Source organism: Meles meles, chromosome 9 (genome assembly GCF_922984935.1).
Source record: "Meles meles chromosome 9, mMelMel3.1 paternal haplotype, whole genome shotgun sequence".
Lineage (NCBI taxonomy): Eukaryota > Metazoa > Chordata > Mammalia > Carnivora > Mustelidae > Meles > Meles meles.
The window spans coordinates 58,036,223-58,059,086 of NC_060074.1; the positions used below are offsets into that span (position 1 = coordinate 58,036,223).

At 42.7% G+C, this 22,864-nt stretch overlaps 1 protein-coding gene across 10 annotated transcripts in view; it reads right to left on the bottom strand.

Moving 5' to 3' along the window:
* Window positions 1-22,864, bottom strand: part of RBMS1 (RNA binding motif single stranded interacting protein 1) — a 214,062-nt gene that overhangs the window by 9,125 nt on the left and 182,073 nt on the right. For 5 of the 10 annotated variants that reach the window (XM_046018664.1, XM_046018669.1, XM_046018668.1 and 2 more), the window contains 6 exons: window positions 20,296-20,453; window positions 18,223-18,302; window positions 4,253-4,368; window positions 3,357-3,406; window positions 3,137-3,230; window positions 537-584 (listed from right to left, as the gene is read on the bottom strand). In XM_046018664.1, coding sequence (XP_045874620.1) covers window positions 537-584; window positions 3,137-3,230; window positions 3,357-3,406; window positions 4,253-4,368; window positions 18,223-18,302; window positions 20,296-20,453 — 546 coding nt within the window. The remainder of the gene's footprint in view (window positions 1-536; window positions 585-3,136; window positions 3,231-3,356; window positions 3,407-4,252; window positions 4,369-18,222; window positions 18,303-20,295; window positions 20,454-22,864) is intronic. The other 5 variants (XM_046018666.1, XM_046018672.1, XM_046018667.1 and 2 more) reach the window with 3 other exon arrangements.

Below are 22,864 nucleotides of genomic sequence, written 5' to 3' on the forward strand. Positions count from 1 at the left end.
ACTAGGTACTTTAGGTATACAGATGAATGAGAATTAATTCCAGCACATCTCATTACAAACTAATCCTTAAAGTATGTGCTTATTTAGAAAGAATAGCAAAATTCAATCCCTCTTTGATACCAGGATATTAGGTTTCAGAAAACTTGTCTGGTGGTCAACAATTTCTAGAGTCTGGAAAATACAAATCTGAACATCAGATTTAGAAAATGAAAAACTTTCGAAAATTAGGTACTGACATGTACAGTCAAAACAGCACCTGCACAGAAGACCCTCCACATCAAGGAGTAAGACGTGAGAGTCAGGTTCCATGGCAGGAAAGCAAGCCTGTGCAGCCCGCCACTCAAGAGAAAAAGTATCAGTCCATTTCTTGATGCCCAGAGCTCTCCCAAGACTACATAATTTTTAAAAAATTAGAATCCATCTCTAACTCTTTAACCACAAAACCCTCCTGTAGCTTATCCCCTATGGTTAACTTCAGAGGTTCTATAGAAAGGATATGGGGAAAAGTCATGGGGGAAGAATGTATTGTGATTTACCTTGATAGCAGAGCCCCGATACTTGTTTTCTCTGGTTTCCTTTGCCACCTAAGGCAGACCAAAGTTAAGTGCTTCTGCCTTGTTAACATTTCAGTTATCTGGACTGCAGCCTTTCCCCGTTGGGGCACTGGTGGTTTCTCGCAGATGCCAATTTCTCAGATCCCATTGTATAAGCATATGGTGCTTTAGTGGAGAAAGGCCCACTCCAACGCGAGTGCGAGGCCTTCACTGAATAAATCATAGGGAGGAGAGCAGCTCCTGGGAGACCCCAACTGGGGCCAGATGCTCTCATTTTTGTATGCTTTCAGTGGTCTTAATAATCTAATAGCTTATAGCATTTTGGGGTTAGGGAGCTAGAACACCGAATCCAATTTTCTTTCTTATGCAGCAAATCAGCTGCTCTCAATTTCTATTCCTCAATTTTCCCTAAGTGTAAAATGGGAATAATAATCTCTGTTCTTTGAGTTCTTTACCACTGGTTCTCTACCCAACTTTGGGTCATGGATCCCTTTGAAAACCTGATGAAAGAAATAGAATTTGCTGCTAGCCCCCCGCCCCCGCCGCCAACAGCTAACTGCATATACACGAGTTTTGCAAATGATGTAAGACAATCTCAGACTACTTAAAGCTCAGCTCTTGACCCTGCTGTGGCCCTGGACTTAGGGGGTTAAGAACCTCAGTCACCGCGAGGGTCGGGCAAATGGAATGAAATTCCACATGGATCTTATCAGGGACACACAGAATGCCAGGAGAAGAAATGAGGACTTTGAAATGAAATGTTGTTCCCAGTTAGGTGTATCAACTCTACTATGAACACTGACCTCCGAATTTTTCTTATGCTATGAAACAATTCTATGGCTCAAATGCTCACTGACAGTAAAGAGAGGACACATAGGTGGTGGGGAGAGGCACTGACAGCTCTAAGAGCCACAGTGGCACACATCTGAATTAGTCTGCACAACTGTCCGCTGAGAATAAGCTCACGTCTACGTGTCCCTCTTTCCAGTGATCTACATAAATGGCAGAGGTTTCCAAGGTCAGAGAGTTAAACAAGACTACCTTTCCCTGGGGAATTGTTAGTTAGGGAAAGCGCACCAGCACAGAGCTCATGGAGTCTTACACAGTCCGGGAAGAGAAATTTTAAGTCCAAAACAATGAGAGAGGCATTAAATGAGTGAATACTGTGGCCGGCCGACGGAAGCGCCAGCCCAAGTAACACTTAGTAACGCCCAGAGAGACAGAAGAAAAGACAATGAGGGACAACTCGGGGGGGGAGACAGAGAAAAGATCCCAAAAGCGAGGGAGCTGGGAAGGCTCCTGTACAGCTTCAGTTTTTGCGCGTTTAACCACGGAGCTACGTTATGACATTGTATTCGAAGCTACTTCTAAGTTTTCAGACAGAACCACCTCTATGGTATTGCTTGTGTTGACCAATTCTTCATTTTAAAAAGGATAATGAGTATCCTCTCACCAGCCCGCTAGTCCTGCATAGATACTGATGCTGACCACGATCACAGCTAACATTTACTGACCGCTACTGCTAAGCTGGGGGCTGTACTGAGCTCTTTACATAAACAGTCTCAGTTTTTATAACAAGCCTTTAAGAAAGATACTATTATTATCCCCATTTTAAAGATGAGGAAACTGAGGCTTACAGAAGTCACATAACACAGTTATTAGATATTGTAGTCCCCTAACCCCAGAAATCAGGGCTACAACATCTAATTCAAATGTTTTAAAAACAAGAACATACAAGAGTTTATTTTCGTCACACAGGATCTCAACAGTCAACCAAAGAGAACTCTATTCCCACATGTCTGTGACTGAACTGTTGTCGTGCGTCTGTGTGGGCCAAGGCAGCAGCCCTGTTAGAGGTACTCAGACACAGGAGGAGAGATGCGTCTGTGCACACATTGCATACCACTGTGTTCGTTGTATGCGCGCAAATTGTGCACCACTGGGTTCATGGAGAATAGGAGCTAAATCTATACTAAAACCAAATCCATCTTATAACAAGGTGCTTAAGGAGATCCTGGTTCTAAGTTGGAAATTTATTTGAACATAAAAAGCCTCCTCAAAATAACTTGTTTAAATAGGGAGTTACCCCCCACCACACACACTTTTTGCCTCAAATCTCACTGCACTGCATATTTAATGTTACCTGAGAGAGACATGTCTTTATTAGCATCTTCGTTTGCTCTTTTCTTAGTTCCTGCTGATGAATAAACGAAGGCAACAGTGCACACTCTTCTGTATTTTACCTAACGTCACTTCTTTTTAAGTTTCAGCTTCTGGGACATGTGATGTCCAACAGCAGAGCCCGCTGTGGAGGAAGCATTCTGGGTTCACCCCAGTTCTAGAATGCTATGACTTCAAGGACTGACAACCGATAACCATTTTCCCTTGTTTTATACTGTCTTATATATAAAAGCAAATCATTCTGTCAAATAAAAAGCGGCTTCTTGTAAAGTAGGCATCGAAGATGCATAACGTTTGACTTAGGTTTCCTTCTAAATGTTCAGAATGTGGAGACACATAAAAACGCAGCGGCGATTCACAGCCGACAAGTTGTCATACTCTTGAATCCTAAAGGTACAAACCTGGTAGGCAGATACAGGAGATGCAATGTAGGGTGTAAGAGAAGTTTGAGTGATCATTCGGTTTGTAGCAATACTGTATGGTGAAGGATAAAATCTAGAACAAATACAAAAGCCTTCATTAAGTCATCCTTCAAAAAGAATAATTCCCGGGACAAATGTCTGATATTTTCCACCTTCACATTTTCCCTCAAGCCACCATGCATTTATCTTAATGACATACCCGTTCTGTATAGCAGCTGTGGTTGGGTCATAAGTAAGTGTCATTCCAGCCTATGGGAAAGCGAAAGAAACAGAATCACTTACCCACAAGGGCACGGTTTAAAAATTCCATTTCTTAGAGTCATGGCAACACAAAATAGAGAGAGTTTAGTAGCATTTGATGAAATCTGACATTTCCTTTAGACAAACATACCCTAAATATAAGAATTAAGCTCTTCGTCTGCGCTGTCCCATTCAGTAGCCATTAGCTGTGTGCAGCTATTTAAAATTAAAGGAAAAATGGAGTCCCCCCCAGCTCACTGGCTGTATCCCAAGTGGTCAAAGAACCACACATGGCTCGTGGTTATCACCGGACAGCACAGACTCTAGAACATTTCCATTGGATGGCACTTCCCTAGACATTCTTGAACCAGTAAGAATTTTACTTTAAAAAAAATTCATTGAAAATAAATACAGAGAAATGGCCACCCAATATTTTTAAGCAATTGATTTTTTTTAAGAACCTTATTCAAAAGAATTAGACAAAAAACCTCAACAGCAAATATGTTGTTTTAATAACATTTTAGGATAATTTCCGAGTAATTATAAATGTAAACCTTTAAGAAACCATGACATTAGGAAAATACGAAACAGCTGTGCATTTTTCATAGCAATTCAAAATGCTCTTTCACTTTACATGCAGCTAACTGGTAAACCTCACTCTACCCACCACCTATCTGCCCATCTGGAAGGTCATCTCTCTCTTAGCACCGTATCTGTTGGGGAGTTTTAAAGTGACAATATCTGGACTCTAAAGTCCTATTTCAGAAGTCTGGCAGCCAGGACGCGGCTGGGGTAACTATTCACATAGGCTTTCATCGTCATACACCCGCACGGAAATCTCAAGAAGGGACTTACAAGTCTCACCTCTCCTTCTCGATGCCACGGTCTTCCATTAGGGATGTATTTGTTTGGGTTCTGCCTCTTTTTCTGTCCTCCGTCCGCAAACTTACACAATAAAGGTTCTGTAGGAGCTGAATAAATGGGAACAAATAATAAAAAACCAGAATTATATGTATATGTAGGACAAAATGTAATGGACTCTTTTTCAACAGGAGCAGTGTCCCTGCTATAAGGGAATGGATAAATTCGTCAAAGCAAAAGTTTTCTCTTTCTTATCTACTGGTGAAGAAGACAGTACAGAAAATATATTAGTTACTATTTTCAAACAGGAGTGTAATGAACACATTTGAAGAGCTATTTGGAGGAATCAAAAGAATCCCTCGATTCATTTTTGTACTTCCTTTTTTTAAAAGATTTTATTTATTTATGTATTTGAGAGAGCGCACATGAGTACGAGCAGCAGGGTGAGGCAGAGGAGGAAGCAGACTTCCTGCTGAACAGGCAACTGGAGCCCTGGACCCTGGGGTCACAACCCCAGCGGGAGGCAGACGCCCAACCAACTGAACCACCCAGACCCTCGCCTTTGTACTTCTTTATGTGCAGACACACTTGTTTTCAGTTCTGCTGATTCATCTCTAAATGTAAATAAGATTTTGTTACCCTTCCCTCCTCCAACTTTAAAAAGCTCCCTTAGCCTCCCATCACCCTTCTTCAAAGAGGTCTTCACTTACCCCAGGAGAAAACAATTTCCCCTTTACACTGCTCATTATTTCAAAAATATTTTTTTAAATTTTTATTTGTATTTTTATTCATAGTCATGAGAACGACTTGGAGTGTGGTAATCTGTTTGGTGTCTGTCTCCCCTCTGGTGTGTAAGCTCCATGGGGGCAGGTACATTTGCTTCGTCCATCACTTGTGTCCCCAGTGCATGTTGTAGGTGCTCGTTGATCTAGGCTGAATGAATGAATACCAACAGGTCTTATTTCCTTATCTGTGGGGTACAGCCTTGAAGACAGCTGTTGTAAGAAAGGCAAAACACACACACAAACACACACACAAAAAAGGAAAGGCAAAACACCTGCCCGTGCTATTTAAAGTTTTTTTCTGTGCCTTTAATTATTCCTCTTGGGTCTGCTTTACTATATATCCACGTTATAAAATGATCTGAAGAACAACTCAGGAAACTCACACGGAAAAGCAAAAGATGCAGAGACTCTCACATAGGGATACACTCTCATTAGTTAAGAAGAAAATAAGGTGGGGAGTGGGGAGAAGGGATGGTATGGTAGTTCACCCCGGACTTCTCATTTTCTTTGCTTTTCCATAATGGAAATAGCAGTATATTCCTGAAGGTGGAGCATATTTCTGTAGGTTTCCGATTAATGTAATAAAGGCAATCACACCTTCCTGTCTGGTTCTCACATTCTGTCCTTTGTCTTCTGCTGGAACTGTGATTACTACTTTCAAGCTCTGTTTCAAAGTTAAATAACCAGGAAGAGAAAAATATCACTTGTGGAAAATTTACTCCTTTCTCCTTTGCCTCTTATTATCCTAATTCATCTCTTATTTTATATCACTGTTACCCACCCACTAATGACAGGGTGGAAGCAATAGTGCCTCTCAACACTTCTCTGCCAAAAAACAAAACACAACAAAAAACCCAAATGTAATTCCTTCTCCGTGAGCTGTCTAGGCTGTTGCTTGGCACGCCTTCCTCCTCTCCCTGGTGTGAACCCGGCCAGAGGGACGGGCTGGAATGTGAGCTCACTTCCGAAAGGCAGCTGTACTCCTGGAGCCAGGAGGTGAGAGCAAAAATGTCAGGCGGCTGGTGAGAATACCAGGGAGCCTTGGTCCCTACCTCTGTTTACCTTCTAACTCCCACCACCCCCAGCCCCCTGGCCTTCCCAGAACAGGGAACTTCCATTTAAGGCAAATGGGTGGGAAGGAAGATATACTGGGGCCGAGTCCTAGCCTGAGGATGAATTACTCTGTCTTTTCAGAGTAATTCAGAGTAAGACCTTTTTCCGAGTAAAAAGGTACCAACTTTCGGAAATCCCTGCATCCACCAACAATGTCCAAGGTAAAGGAGGTGGGTGCAACGAAGCAAGAGGGCTTTCTCATCGGTAATAGATGCTTTTAGTTCTACGACGGGGCTGTCTGGGAACAGGTGGAAATGAGGGCCAGGAGAACACAGCTTTCTGGATGTAGGTGCATCAATCAAAAACGAATTATATTTACAAAATTTTGTGCTATTGTTAAGATAGTTTCCTCCCTCTAAGAGCAAAAAGGTACCGAGTTAAAACAGTAGGATATTGCAGGTATCCTGTATCTTAGGAAAGCAAGTTTCTCTTTTTAAAGAATTACTGCCAGGGGCACCTGGGTGATGCAGTAGGTTGGGTGTCTGACTCCTGGTTTCAGCTCAGGTCATCATCTCAGGGTCATGGGACTGAGCCCCACATCAGGATCCATGCTCAGCAGGGAGGCTGCTTGTGATTTTCTCTCCCTCTGCCCCTCCCACTGGTACATTTTTCTCTTTCTAAAATAAATCTTAGATAATAAAAAAAAGGATTATAACCAATTGAAATTAGAGGTTTTTGTTTTTGTTTTTAAAGATTTTGTTTTATTTATTTGTCAGAGAGAGAGAGACAGAGTGTGTGCACAAGCAGAGGGAGAAGCAGGCTCCCTGCTGAGAAAGGAGCCCAACATAGACTCGATCCCAGGACTCTGGGATCATGACCTGAGCCAAGGCAGACACTTAACGGACTGAGCCACCCAGGCGTCCTGAAATGAGAGATTTTTTACATAGTTGTTGGCTCCTTGTTTTAGGGAAATGGGAGTGCCCCAGTATTCCATGTGAGGCAAAATAAAATTCAAATAGCTTCTTCCCTCTGTTAAAATTCTCTTTGGTCTACTTAGCAGCTGAAACTTTTATTGAGTGCCTACTATGTGCAAGGTATAGTGTTAAGAACTAGGGTTATAGTTGCAGATAAAATAAGGTCTTATTTCATAGGAGCTTTTGCAATCTAATGAGAAGGAGAGTGTACAAAATCTTATGAAACCACATTTAGCCATTTATGGGATAGAGCACTGTTTTGAGACATGCCTGTTGTTAATAAAAATGCCTTCCAGAACCAAAATCCTTTTGATACTGAGACAGCTGTGTTTCTTTTACAGTTTACCTGGTTCTTCATGTACCTGAATGGCATTATGAGAAACATTTTATCCTTATAAATTCTTGATATCTGATCTACTACACAAATTGTACCACTGTGCTCTAGGAAAACAACTATGTCAAGATTTCTTTAACATACTTATATTACCATTAAGTTGGGCAAGGGTTAGACGATTTCAGTCAGATTACTGAATTGAAGGGCGCCTGGGTGGCTCAGTCAGTTAAACATCAGCCTTCAGCTTAGGCTGTGATCCCAGGGTGCTCAGATCAAGGCCCGCATTGGGCTCCCTGCTCAGCGAGACCCTGCTTCTCCCTCTCCCCGCCTCTTGCTCATGCTCTCTCTTGCTCTCCCCCTCTCTCAAATGAATAAAACAGAAACCTAAAAAAAAATTTTTTTTTCTGAACTGAAAACAAGCAAATACACCCAGATCTGTGTCATGGCTCACCTATTTTTAAGTATGTGGGAGACGGTTAGAAAATAAGAGTTGCTTATTTGATTAGCGTATTCTGTGGCTTACTTCAAAGCAGACCAAACGTCTCTAGAGTTTATGTTTTGAAGCCTACCACACAGGTTCCAGTTTTAGACGGAGATGCATGGGATGCCGTTTTGTTCTACACATCAGATTCTTTAGGAGGCCTCCTTGGCTGTTCTTTTTAGAAGGAACATACCAAGGAGGACTGACGTGCAGAAAAGGAAGCGCTGTGAATATTAGTAATACGACTATGATCAATAGGTAAATCTGGGCATATTAACTTCAAAAAATTAACATACAACAGTCAACCCTTATCTTCCATATGGTCAGTTTTCTAGATTAGCAATTCTTCACCTTATTGTGCAAAACCAGTAATTGCTAAGAGTCCTAACAAATGATCTGTGACTCAAGATATATTCCTGGATTAAAGGGATATAAAAATTTTATCAAACTACTCATAATCAACTGATTTTGTCAAATATGCAGAGTATTCTCAGTTGAAATCCCCCTTAATTAATCACCATCTTTTGGGCTTGTAAAGGGTAGGCCTCGAATGTCTTGTGAGATCTTTCAGGTCAAATTCTCTTCTTTATTACCCAAGACAGAAAAGTTCCCTTCTCGTTCACCAGAACCAACAGGAACGTGTAGTTCTGAAAGCTTAAGCGCTTAGTATAACCTTCAGCAGACAGTGCCACAAATGCAAACACTGATCTGGTACTTGTTGGCCCCTCTTGAGAGCCAACTAAAGTAATTAGTTGCAGGATTCTCCAACACGCCCTCAATAGGGCTTCGTGAGGGGTGATCTTTTACCAAGGCCTGACTTTGTGGTCCTAACAATCCCTTGTAAGGGACTGTGAGCTCATATGGGTGATGCCCATGCTGAGTCACTTCACATCTCTGCCATCAAGTTGGCTTCCCACCTTCTGAAGCGCAAACTCTATAATTATTTAGGCTCAAATGTCTTCCCTTGATACCCACACTAGAATTTCTAGCCTGCTTTGACTACCCACCGTAGCTCGTAAGTTGCCCTTGTGGAAGCCTTCCTCACCATCTAATCGAACGGCTCAGAGGACTACAGTTCTCTGTAGCTTGTAACCAAGTGGACCTTTTCCTTCCTGTATTCTAACAGCTGGAGAAATTGCTACTTCCAAACTCCCATTTTTCTAGTTAAGCAGTATTTATCCTAATCAACATTCTGTAAAACGTGAACTGCCCTCGATAGAAGAAGCTTTCCCGTCAGTGGTGGAAAACCAGCCACTCAGCAACTGTAATTAGCTTTCTTTCTGATAATGCTGCCTACTTTCAAAATTCCTCAACTAACAACATGCAAGGGACTATATGGGGCTCTTTAAAAATTTTGATGTAGGGATCCAATACATTCTATCCGTTTTTTGTGTGCACGACATCACTTCCTTTTTAGCTTCCTTTGTTTTTAACCCAATCCTGCACCAGTGAGAGCTACAGCTTCTCTCCACGGATGCCTGTGCCCTCCTCCTCTCCTGATCCTTATAGAGCGGTTCCATCGCCCGCTCAGCTTTACCTGCCAGTAAAGATTTAACAATAGTAAAATCAGGTTAAATAAAAAAACAAAAATATAATCCTTCCCCATCACTCCAACTTAAATATTTTAATGTTCTTTATTTACTGCTTTTCTCAGTCTTGATTTTTCATATTTACAAAAATAGGTCTTCGTCTCCCACAGTTTACATTGTGGACTTCCCTAGCTGGTTACAGAATCTTTTTTATTTTTTTAAGTGGTTACATAAGGTTCTGTTTGAAATGGGATTATGGATAGTTTCTTTGTTATTATAACTAACGCTGTATGAACATCTGTGTGTATATCTTATTTATCTCTTTAATCCCAGTGCCAACTGCTAAATTGGTGGTCAGACTGTATGGTAATTAGAACACTGGCTCTGGAGGAGTCTCCCTGGTTTGAAATTTGGCTTTGCCCTTTATTATTTCATGACTCCAGGCGAATTATTCAATGTCTGAGGTTTCATATCTGTGGGATGGGGATAGTAATTGTACTTATTTCAGAGGTTGTTACAATTAACATACAAAGTATTTAGAACAGCCGAATGCACATTAGCTGTTGCTACTATACTATGACAGCAGAAAAAAACCTCAAATTTTTGATTTATGGTTCTTCCTCTTGTCTTTGAATTATTAAGATAAATTCTCAGGAGAGGGACCTCTGGTTTATAAGAGTTATAAACATTTTTAGAGCCTGGCCTGTTTTTCATGGAATTTGATTTTGTGAGATTTTAACAAGCTGGCTAGGGTTGCCGCCTTGGCTTCACACACAATGAAGAAATGTTCAAGTTGTAGTTAGGATGAAGTTACTGGCAAACGCCTTTGAGAAAACTGTTTCATAGTATGCTTACATCTCCCACCCAAGGTCCTCATGCTTTCATAAAATTTTACTCTGCTCGTTATTGTTCCTCCCTGGCAGAACCCTATAGTGAAAAGGTGTCAAACAGATCTGAGGAACCTGCTGCAGGCTGGGTGTGATGGGCGGGGACGAGAACTGCCCCAAGGCAGCCCCAGCACAGGGCTGGACGGGAACTCCAAGCGTCTGAGGCTGAAGCGCTGGCACATTTCCAGTTGTGATTCCCTTGTGACTTTTTAAAAAGTAGACTTACCCTCCTTGGTAGATAATGAGTTTGCATTTGAGATCTATAGAACAGCCCTCCCCCACTGGCCACACGCGAGCGCTCGAGCGCTTTCGGCGGCAGCCACTGCTCTAGGAGTGCAGCCCCTGGAGTGTCGTTCTCAACACGATGCACATTTAGACTCTGCTCCAGGGACACACTGGGTAAGGGAGCCAGGACCACACTGCAGTCCCAAAGGTGTGGTCACATCGTCCTAAAGGTACTAGGAGCATTACACATGTCTTCAAGCGTTTCTTTTATCCTAGAGCTGCCATTTCTTTTCTTTTTTTTTTTTTTTAAACAGAGGAATCGTGCTTTAAGAGAAATGTTCAAGGAACAACATGGCCAATAAACACCCTTGAAAGATTTCCAGTCTTTTTTGCTAGTCAATTTTCCCTCTAAACACGACCTTTTCTGCTTCCTAGCTTTGGACAATGCCCTAATAATATCACCTATGGACAGAGAGTTAGAAAACAGGCACGAGAGTAGTTTTCAAGCCTTGTTGGGCATATACCCAGTCTGCAAAGTCCGAGTAACACAGAAAACAGATGTCAAACAAGCAGAGGTCTTTGGCCAGAGGGGGATAGCAGTTACGCGCTTCACTGGTGGTCCTCCACAACAGACGAAGCTTTGGGTTCTGGCAGAATGGTACCAGCGCAATACTGAGAATCTAACGACTCACAGATTGCTGATGAGACACATTTTCTTTTAAAAATTGTCTGCCCGGGGCACCTGGGTGGCTCAGTGGGTTAAAGCCTCTGCCTTCGGCTCAGGTCATGATCCCCAGGGTCCTGGGATCGAGCCCCGCATTGGGATCTCTGCTCCGCGGGGAGCCTGCTTTCTCCTCTCTCTCTGCCTGCCTCTCTGCCTAGTTGTGATTTCTCTCTGTCAAATAAATAAAATATTAAAAAAAAAAATTGTCTGCCCTCAGCACACAGGAACTTATTCAGGCTCCACGAATGTCATGGAGAGGTACAGAAAGATGGGTAATTCCACTGCCTCCTGAATACTGAACACACATGTGGACTTTGTCTACGTGTATGTGTGTGTGCGTGCATGTGTATGCAAAGGTGTGTGTCTACCTATGCCTGTCACCCGCATAGGCGAAACAGCAGGCACAGGGCAAGCAGCTCTAGGACAGTTCCAGCTAACATGCCAATGTGATTAACTAGTCTTCTCAGAGATCGTACTCTCTTTCAGGCAGGTATAGGAAGAGTCATTTTTTTAGAAGAAACCCTGAATCGTGACCATGAGTGACAGTGTTTTTGCCTTGGGCATGTCTCCTAATTTGGACATCTGTTCTAATGAACTATAACTTCCCATCCCTTGTTACTATCATCCACTGTGTGGGAAACCACCACTCTACTATTTATCCATAACAGAATTTCTACCAAGCAAATATTAAGTTATTTTAAACCTCTATGGAATTCACCTAGATTGTCTTACAGAGTAGACACTGGTTCTTTTACCCTGACTGGGGCCTTCCAAGCAAATCTGATTTACTGCAAACCAGCTGGTGCTCAAAACCAAGACAAAAGGGGCGCCTGGGTGGCTCAGTTGTTAAGTGTCTGCCTTCAGCTCAGGTCATGATCCTGGGGTCCTGGGATCAAGCCCCACGTTGGGCTCTGTGCTCAGGAAGAAGCCTGCTTCTACCTCTCCCACTCCTCCTGTTTGTGTTCCCTCTCTTGCTATCTCTCTCTGTCAAATAAATAAATAAAATCTTTAAAAAAAAACAAACCAAGATAAAGACCCAGATAAATCCAAATAAAGGACAATGCATCCACATTTTCAGGGAAAAAAAATGAGAGATTAGATGGGAAAAGATACAAAGAATGGCCTCATGGGTAGTTTTTTTTTCCAACACAATCCATTATGTATATTTAAGGAAGATCCTGCTAGAAGAACAGCCTCTTTGAAGACATGGTAACATCAGGAACAAAAGCACAAGATTTTTAAAAAGCAATTTCAGAAAACAGATTGCATGAGAAACTGATGTGGATTTTCAGAGAGCTTTTACAAGCACCTATGACATTATGTACTGGGCCCCAGGACAGGGTGGGGTGTGTTAGGCAGTGGGGGAAACCCAGCCGCTCTGTTCTGGAATGAAAAGAGCATGTTGGCAAGAGGATGGGTGACCCACGAGATGTGACACCTCCTGCTCAGCTACTGAGAGACTTTCTTAAGATTATTCCAGTGAAGATGAGTTCACCATTCAGTGTGTTAAATTTCATAAAGTATCTTTTTGGGGAGTTGTTTCTAATGTGGGTTTCTCTTCTGTTCTTGGCTTCAATGTCACAGGCAAATTGCCAGTCCTACAAGAATCTGAGCACTCTGACGGAAACCATCCTGGATGATTCTGCTTAGGCCAGCTACACAGCGCGCCTCGTTGACAAGACCATCCTCTGACTGCATTTATGAAATGTTATGTCTGCTTGGAAACGAACCTACATTATTTAAAGTGGAGGTTCATTCAATTGACCCTGGCCTGACAGTACTTTTTTCATCTGGTTCTACTGAAAATACTATATACATTCCATGAAGAAACCTATGGTGTGGAGTCACCAGTCAGTTAATTGGAGAGTGCGGCATCTCATCAGCAGGCTGGTTAAAGAAAATTCTCCTATTAGGTGTACACAAAAAGGGGAGGGGGATAACCAGAGAAGCTGAAGACCATTTCAAATTCTGTTGTGGTTCCCAAATCCGCTTGGGACTTATTCTGGGTAAAAGTTGAGTTCCCTGCAACAGCGTGCTTCCAAGGCCTACATTATACATTTCAAACCCTGGCCGAAAGGCGGTTCAAACTTGTTTATATGCAAGGAAGTATCCAGAAAAATCCTCAAAATAGCCATGATTATTGTGACGAGCCTCCATGAAAAATGCTCTTGGAAACTACTTTGTAACTTCTGTTGTTCTAGAGCGAAGCACGAGCTTTCTGTGCCTAGCACAAAATTAAAAACCAAACAGTCTCCGCTGCCAAAAAACTTGCAGTCTAGCCGGGAACGAAGACTAATACATAGACGAAATCATGAAATAGAAAACGGCATAAAAGTAAGTTCTGGTTCAGAACAAAGAGAACAGCCTGACTGCACACCCCCAAGCAGAGGTTCTCTTGAGGCAAAAGGACTCTGTTTCTTATAGCCATCACTTGGCACAACTTGGGAGAAACTGTTCTCTATTGGTTGCAAAAGTACAGAGCATCCTACAATCCTTCACATGGGGTTTGGAAATCAACATCTTCTTTCCCTTGAATAGGTACGACCAACAGTGGCTCAGTTGGTTAAGCGGCTGCCTTCAGCTCAGGTCATGATCCTAGCATCCTGGGATCGAGTCCCATATCGGGCTCCTTGCTCGGCAGGGAGCCTGCTTCTCCCTCTGCCTCTGCCTACCTCTCTGCCTACTTGTGATCTTTCTCTCTCTGTCTCTCTCTCTCTGACAAATAAATAAATAAAATCTTTAAAAAAAAAATAAACCTACCTCAAAGCAAACAGTTATAGAATCAACCACGAAGGCCTTTGGAGAAAAAAGGAAACTGTTCGACTCGATCTGTGACACCCTGAGATCTACTTCATTCAGGAAACGGGCAGATCTTATCGCATCTCAGACTGATACAACATCAAAACGACTGCGTGCGGGGATGTTCCTCCTTGAACTTTCCCCGCTGTCCACAAAAATGAGCTGAGGAAGCCAAGCAGTCACTGGTGGTGGCCGAGCAGCCCTTCTGAGGGACTAACACCACAGGGTCCCAACATGGATGACATGGGGAAGTGAGGAGGACACCAGGAGTCAGCAGTGCACACGTGTTAACTGCAGAAGGCCCCACAGTGTCGGTCTGACAGAAAGCTCCCACGTAGTAAATTTCTCTCTTGTCTTTACTTGGTTGGAGGGTAAATACATTGCTATTTTCCTTCAACTCAAGTGCTGTTGACAGGAAAACAAAACCAACTTAAAAAACAAAAAGGAAGCTCTTGCACAAGGTTGTTTTTCATGGAACAGTGCACTTCCCGGTCTTGGATGGGATGATCCAGACTCGTGCCTGCAGGCGGTTCAAGGTCACACGCAGCCCGCAAATCGTGCGTGGGCTTAGCAGTTCGAGATGAAGCATGGGCTGTGGAGTTGGATATACTTACAAACAGGTTCCTCTATGCCACGAGACTCAACTGGGTACAGAGAATTACAGTAAATCTCTGATCATAACCCCCAGCCATCCAGTGAAGGATGAAACTCTGGAACTACAGCAGAACAAAGACCGAACACCAGTCACCCACGCGCAGCCGGGCACATGGGGGAAAACGGAAACGTCTTCTGGTCTGTGGTCAGCCACTAGCATGTTAGCGTGTGAACACGTAGTACTGTCTGGGGGAATAGCCGAGGGAAGTTTATACAAAACCCACAAACATTTATCATTGCTTAGTACGGCTGATGTACTGCACTAGGATGAAAACAGCAAGATGGGAAACAATTCCTGCCTTCAAGGAGCTCCCAGTTGAGTTAAGCGACGCGTGTTGCCATGTTCGGTATTGGGACACAGGCGAGAGTCCTCAGGGTGCTGTGCGCACAGACCGACTGGGCCAGGGGAGGCTCTGGCGGGGGAGGCAAGCCTGGAACCCAGTCTAGGAGGGTGAGGACTGGAGAGCTGGGTTAAAGGGAACTGAAGGGCACGAAGCTGGAAACCAAAGGAGAGAAATCAGGGAGGAATGGAGCAGCATGGTGTGCTTGGAATATATTCGTAGTTTGGTCCTGGAGGAGGACACACCGTGGGGCAGAGAATAGAGGACTGAAGAAGCAGGCAAGAGCCTTCACTATCATTTCCATGAGCCTGGGCTTTTTCCTTTATGGGAGGAGGGGGACTTGGAGCAGGAAAGTGACACAGAGGTCTACATTTCATCAAACTCTCTGGCCACAGTCAGGGCAAGTATCTGGAGAGGAAAGGCTAGTGATCCGGCAGGCAATTATGAGCCGGCCGTAACGGCCTCAGGGAGAGATCTGGGGCTAAGCTAGGCTGTGGTAGGAGGAATGGTGGGGAGATGGGCTGGTCTACAAATTATCAAGACGAAAAAATGTAAGGACTTGCATGATAGAGGGAGGGAGGGGAAGACGGAGCCCAGGGTATTTATCTGAGTTACCAATTTGAGTGCTTGGTTGGGTACTGGTCCCACTAACTGAGAAAATGACAACTGGAAGAGGAGCAGGATTCGATGGGGGGGGGAGGGGCTAGTTTTGCTTTGGAGACGATGGATGTACAGTGACTGAGACCAGGCAGCCTGACGCTCAGGGCAAAGCCAGGTTGGGAGACGGTGTCTTTGAGTTGTAAGAAGGTACATACTAGTGGAAACCTTGAGAATATACATCTATACTAGGACTACGAGCCAGAAGTGGGATTCAGGGAAACAGCAACAGTTAAGGAGTAGATAGAAGAAACAAGCCCATAGAAGAGAAGAACTTAACGCAGGATGGGAAGAAAACAGGTGACGCAGAGGTCAAAGGAGGACTAATTTCAGAGACGGGTAAGGGACCGGCAGTATCTGGTACACCAGACAGACAGTATACAAAAGAGAGGGAAGCCTCCAAATTGCGATAACCAGGAGGTAAGTGTTAGTTGAATTGTGTCCCCACAACCCCCACCCCTTCCCCAAACAGCTGAGGTCCTAACCCTCAGTAACTCACAATGACAGAAGAGGACCTTATTTACAAATAGGGTTTTTAAAGTTAAAAAGAAGTCATTAGTGTGGACCCCAATCAAATGATGGGTGTCCTTGTAAGAAAAGGGAAAGATGGACATGGAGTCAGACATGTGCAGAGGGAAGATGGCGTGAAGAAACACAGGGAGAAGATGCTCATCTACAAGCCAAGGACAGAGGGAGGCCTGGAACAGTCTCTCTCCATCCTGCCAACACCATAATCTTGGACTTTGAGTGTCCAGAACTGAGACAACGGTATTTCCATGGTCTAAGCCCCCCAGTTTGATACTTTGTCACAACAGCTCAGCAGACTAATACAGTTTACCATGTGAGACACGAGAAGAAGTCACGTAGGGGAGGGTGAGGTGTGAACGGAAGATAGAAATGGGGACGACACTTTTAAAAGGTTTACGTGAGAAGGGCCTAGAGAGGGACACAGATTTTAGTTTTAAGATCACAGAGACCTGAATGATCTCAAACACAAATGAGTAGATTTTTCTAGTAAATTATCTGAAATTTAAAATGTACTGGCATAAAGTAGTTCATAGTTTTGTTCACTGGGTTCTGTGACTTAAAAAAAAAGTCTATTGTTGTCATAGTCACAATTTTTGTTCCTAGTATTGTTTATTTGTGCATTTTCTTGCATTTCTCTACCAGTTAGTCATGCCAGAGATCTGTTATTGTTGGAAATAAAGGTTTTCAGCTTTGTTGGGGGAAAAAAATAATAAAAGCAAAAGACATCTGAAATCACAGGAGAGGGAGGGGATACCTGGCCGAGCAAGGTCCTGAGGGGATGTGATCAAGGCCACAGCTTGGGACCCCTTGTCCTTGAGACTTTAGGGAAGGAGGGTGGCAAGAATGGGGTTGGGTTGGTCTCTTTCCTTGTTGGGAGGAAACAGGAAATTGATGGTGTTTCCACCTGGTGATCTCAATTTTATTCATCAAGTGAGAAGTGAAGTCATTTGCTTAGAGTTGAGAGGGGGTTAAGGGTAAAGTGAGCAGGCTGGGAGAGGAGACTGCAGCCGGGGAAGGATGAGAAAGCTGAGAAAGGACCAGTGATGTTGGGTCTGGTCAAGCTGGAAACATTTACAGCCTGGATGTAACAGGAGCTGAGAAGGTGGCCTGCTGCAGAATTAATCCAGGCTTAGTATTCTGTGAGGCAGGTGTGACCAAGGGTTGGGGTGTAAGACAGTGAGGACACTGCTAAAATGGAGACCAGATTTGGTGGGGACAGAGTATAGAAGTAACCCCTTTGAATTTCGAATCAGGTTTAGTGGGAGCCAGTGTGATCTGGGAGTGAAGGCTCCTTAGGTGTGGTGTTCTTGGGCATGACAACACAAGGCTGGGCCATGGGAGGAAGTGGTTACCATGGGGTGGACAGAAGGGCCGTAGGGGCTGAGGTTCAGGTTCTATAAGAGGTGCAAGGTAACACATGCTGAGATTTTCCACAAGAAAGGCAGGAGTTAGGGGGCACCTGGGTGGTTCGGTGGGTTAGGGCCTCTGCTTTCGGCTCGGGTCATGGTCTCAGGGTCCTGGGATGGAGCCCCACATCGGATGCTCTGCTCAGCAGGGAGCCTGCTTCCTCCCCTCTCTCTGCCTACTTGTGATCTCTATCAAATAAATAAAATCTTAAAAAAAAAAAGAAAAGAAAAGAAAGGCAGGAACTGGGGTGGAGAGGAGGATGGTCCTCAAGGGACAAGACTGCAGCGCAGATTTACTGAGGCTGGTGGATGGTGGGAGAAGCAGGTGTGGGGATGGGCCCCTGCATCAGAGAAGGAAGGCCTTCCCAATGCCTGAGAGGCCACACCTTCCCTCCCACTGGGATGGCTCCCATTCATATTTAAACACTCCAGGTCTGGGAGAAGTGCATCTTCAAGTCTTATTTGTAGACCAAAGAAATAAATTTTAAGAGCTAGATGAAGGGTTTTTGGCTCTTGATACATCACAAGTGCTAAAATTATACATATATTACATAAAAGATTACTGATAAAATTTTAGACAAACATACCAGAAACTCCAGGTGGTGTCTTAATGAATTTTCCATTAAAATGACCAATAACGGCTTCACACTTCTCTGTTGATTCCATCCTATTCATCCATCAAAATAAAACACATATTTAGAGATCTCTTAATTTCAGATTTTGTTTTGTGCATGTGAATACATTCTTATAGGCTATGGGAGACACATGAAACCTAGCAAAAATGTGAATCAGAAGAAGCAGGCTTATCCTATCTTTTCTCTGTTTTATGTGTACTTCTGTAATGAAATGAAAACTGATATCCAGAGTACCTTCTGAATCATAAAAGAAATAAATTATATCCAGAGTGTTTAATATCAAGCATATCTAATGTGTAATTTTTTTCTCCTTGTTAGAGAACGGGCGATCCATACACGATAGCTCTGCTGGTCGTGATACGGAATTCAAACAGAATTGCCAGTTCAAAATTCAAAATACAAGTGGATTTACTGCGGCCAGAATATTTTAAAGATGGCCTTTCCTTTCACACATTCACAAAAGGACAGACTCAAAAGTCATGGTAAGAACAAATGAGAATCTCAGGATACTCCTTATATGGTTTTTACATTAGCTCTAGGTATAAAATTGAATTAGTGAAGTTGGCTATTTACTCTCTTTGTCTTCTTGGCTTCAGAGGAGTAATTAAAGGATTGAGCCTAACTTTACAATTTATTCTACACCTGCAGGTGGCTAAAAACCCTTGAGAAACATTTCAAGGGAATTACATTGTTTCGACTTGTTTTTTTTTTTTTTTAATGGAAGAAACACTGAATAATCTATTCAAAATGCACCTCACTCCTGGACGACCCGGAGAGTTACATCTTGGTTTTAATGGGTAGTAATAGTTTTTAAAAAGCAACAGAATTTAATTGGGTTCCATCTTTGGATACAAAACTGAAACTACTTGATCTGCTTCAGAACACCCACAGAGGAAATTATTTTTTAGCGGATGCTGAGCTTTCATTGTTTCCCTGGATCCTTTTAAACAATTAAGTGTACACTGGAAATGCAAGTTTTGGTGACTTTCCACCTGCAGAAATTTTAGTTTTATCTTAAAATTATCTGGGCTAACAAGAAAGAGCGATCAACTAAAAGCCAGAAGAACCCAAGTACTAGACTTTGCTTCATTACTTGGCAGTCTGGTGACAATGGAAACATCTCTTCTTAGACTTGACTTTCTTATGCGTAAAATAGTGAACAAAGCTGCCTTTGTTGATTTCCCAGGTCTCTGGGAGATGTGATTGTCATCATATCGGATGTTGTATATGAAAGTAAAATACCAGCAATTTTTCTTCCAAAATCAAAGTCAACATATAGACATTATCTGTTCCTGCACAGTCCAAACAGGTCCCTGAATAATGGAAAGTCAGTTTTTATATATGGGCTTATAGATTAGAACTATGTCAAAACTCAAAGCACTTTCTGTTTGAGATTTTTCTTTTAGAAACAAAATTAACCATTATCCTTTCCAGAGACGACGGGATAAAATTAAGTTGGAAGAAGTGAGGACACTCTAGATAGATCTGTGACATCTTGCTTCTTAACAAAGAAAAAAAAATCTGAAGCAAATTATAAAATGTTACAACTGGTGTAGCAATTGGTGGTTATAAAGGTGTCCTATCATTGTCTTACTTTCAGAATGTTTGGTGTAATCTAATTCATTGACTTTATTTATGATGAATCAAATTTCTATCAAATGAGAAAAGCCATACTGATTTATTTATGAAATTCAGGAGCCTGTGATGGTAATTTTTAAGAAGTTACAGGCATCCTGATTTAATTCATCAAAACAATAAGGACACATATTTTCAAAACTATTGCTCATGTGGTATTTCCTTGCCCACCAAATATTTAGTGTCTTCAGGTTCAAGAAGCTTAATTGAACTTCCAAAAGATCTGGAAAAAAAAAAAAATACAAACCAATATTTACACATTTAAATTCATGGTGCAACTGGTTCCCATAACCCTGGCTTAAATTCTCTCTTCTTGCTCAACTTTAATTTTGCAGGAAACTTGGCCGAGCTCTCGTCATTGCCACAGTAAAGCTAAAGCAGCGTGCTTACCTAGCAAAGCCAACACCTCGGCTTGTGCCACTGGAATCCCGTAGTATCCTTGTAGAAATAACTTGTCCAAATGGTTTGAGCATATTTTCAAGTTCTTGTTCATCCATGGACAGTGGCAGGTTAGAAATATATAGGTTAGTAGGATCTTGTTCCTGTTGCTAAAACAGAACAGAGAATTATCCGTTAATTTCCAACGAAGTTGAAATACAGATGTTAACACACCTACTTTGAGCCACTCTCTTGGCTCAGGTCCCTTTAGAGTGCTACCTAGAGCGAGCGTGGAAGCTACAGAACACCCAAGTCACCCTGCACACTTGAAAACAGCGCCCGAAGCTTGGGCAATCTGTGCAGGTCCGGCATGACTCTGATGAGCCCTTCTCAGCCGATTTGGAAGTGCCACTGCTGGCCCGTGCCAGGGAGCCGGAGAGAGTGCCCTCATGGAGCCACACTCTCAGCTGTTTGCAGCGCTCCCAAAATAACCAACCTCTCCTCCGCGACTATTTTTAGGAGTCTATTTCAGGCACACGATTGCACAGAAGGCTATTACTGTCAATAGTTCAATCCAGAGACACACAATGGATTCTGGACCAAGTCATCTCAAGTCCAGTGGGGCTCTGTCCCAGTTATGGCAGGTCCTTACTACTCACTTCAGAGCTCTGATCACCCATACGGACAGGACAGCCCCGAAATGAACAAAAACAAGCGAACTCAAAGCCATATAAAATGATAAACTCTAGGCAGAGCAAACTTTAGAATCAGCAGAAGGGTAAGCTCAGGAGTAGGTGGGGGAGGGTAGTAAAGCCTTGCTACTCAAAGAATGATCCAGGGCCAGCAGTGCCAGACCAACCGACCCAGTCAGAAGCTGCAGTTTAATCAGATTTCCAGGTAAGTCATATGCATATAAAAGTTCCAGAAGCAATAATTAATTAGATCACTCCCCACTCACCTTTCCTTTGGTGAGACAGAATCAGCTGAAACCAAGGAGATGCAACTGAATTCTCTGAGAACCAGAGAATTCAGGTGCATATGTGCATAACTGCTATGCACATTTACTGAGAGTACAGTGTTAAAGCATCAGAGAAAAAGCTTGTATGACAACTGGAATATTTTCTGACCAAGTCAAAATTCACTTCTGCAATTGTGAAGATTAGAATAGTCTTAAATCAGGCTTTCCTTCGATCTTATTAACCAACTATACCTTTACATATTGAGCTACGCAGGCTTATAATTTTTCTTTAATAAGCACTATTAGTAAAGTCATTAATTGAGGTTTCAGCATTAGGCAACAGAACAGCACACTCATTATATTTTAGATTTTCAAAATGCACAGTACTTTAAAAATATGAGAGGCATATGCGTATTTGAATTGTACAAAGTCTCTACTTTCAAATTTATCCTGTTGTTAATTAAACCTGAAATGAAATCTGTCCTTTTATATAATCTGCAAGTAAAAGTGCATATTGACCTTTCATACTATACTTACCTGGTAAGATTTAAAATAACAGCCCGGTATCCTAGGAAATGACAAATGCCTTGGTATTTCCAAGCATTTGAGATATCAAACCCAGAGAAACTGTGGGCAAAAAGTACTGTCCCTCTGACCTCCCGCTTCTGACTTCTGACAGAGGGCGGCAGCACATCACCAGGCCAGTCCCAAAGGGGTGCAGCAGAGGCTCCAGGCCCAGGTGTCCTGGGATGTGGCAGGGGAGGGGGGACCCAAGAAAAGAATTTTTGAAATGTTCAATAGTAAGCTGAATACTTAACCTCATCATTAACACTTCACAGACTAAACAAAATGGAAACTATCTTTGCTTTTAGCTGAAATGAGATCCGTTCAATGTGGAACAGCTGATTACCTTATGCTGAACAAAACCTATCTGTATACCTTTAATGTATCAAAATTGGAAACTGATTAAATAAATGCAAAACAGTAACAGATAACATGTTTGAAAATATAAAGAAAAGCAAAATGGTCTGAGGTATTAAATTTTCCAGTGCTTCTGAGGTAGGGTGAGAGGTAAAATCGCACCGTATCTCCACTTCACTCACTACCTCTCCAAATCAGCCTGATTAATGGCACAGCTCCTTGATTAGTCATCTCATGTCAGCTCGACTCTCCCAAGTCCCCAAAGGTTTCCTACGGTACAAAAAAGACAAAAAAGACTCTATTTGTTCCTGAGGAAGTCTGGTCCTTAACTGGCCAGTACACACAGAGTCCTTTCCCTCTGAGGGTAGGCGTGGAGGAGCCCTGTTGCCTCATACAGTTAAATGAGATTTACAGGGCATCTCACACATCCCAGACTCGCATAAAATCACCTTGACTCCAGTCCGTCCTACAGCTGCTTAGTTAAGTAGGGGAGATAGAAACACATGCAGTAAGTGCTTAGGACAGAGGAGGGTACAAGTCACAATGGGAGGAGAGATGGGGGAGCTTGTCTTGAGAAAGGCAGGGAAGAGTTTTCAGAGGGCATGGCATGGAGTTCAGACTTTAGAGACAAACAGAAGTCATGAGGCTGAAACCAGATTGTGAAAGGGTATCTAAGGAGTTGGATTCTATTTTGTCAGTCCC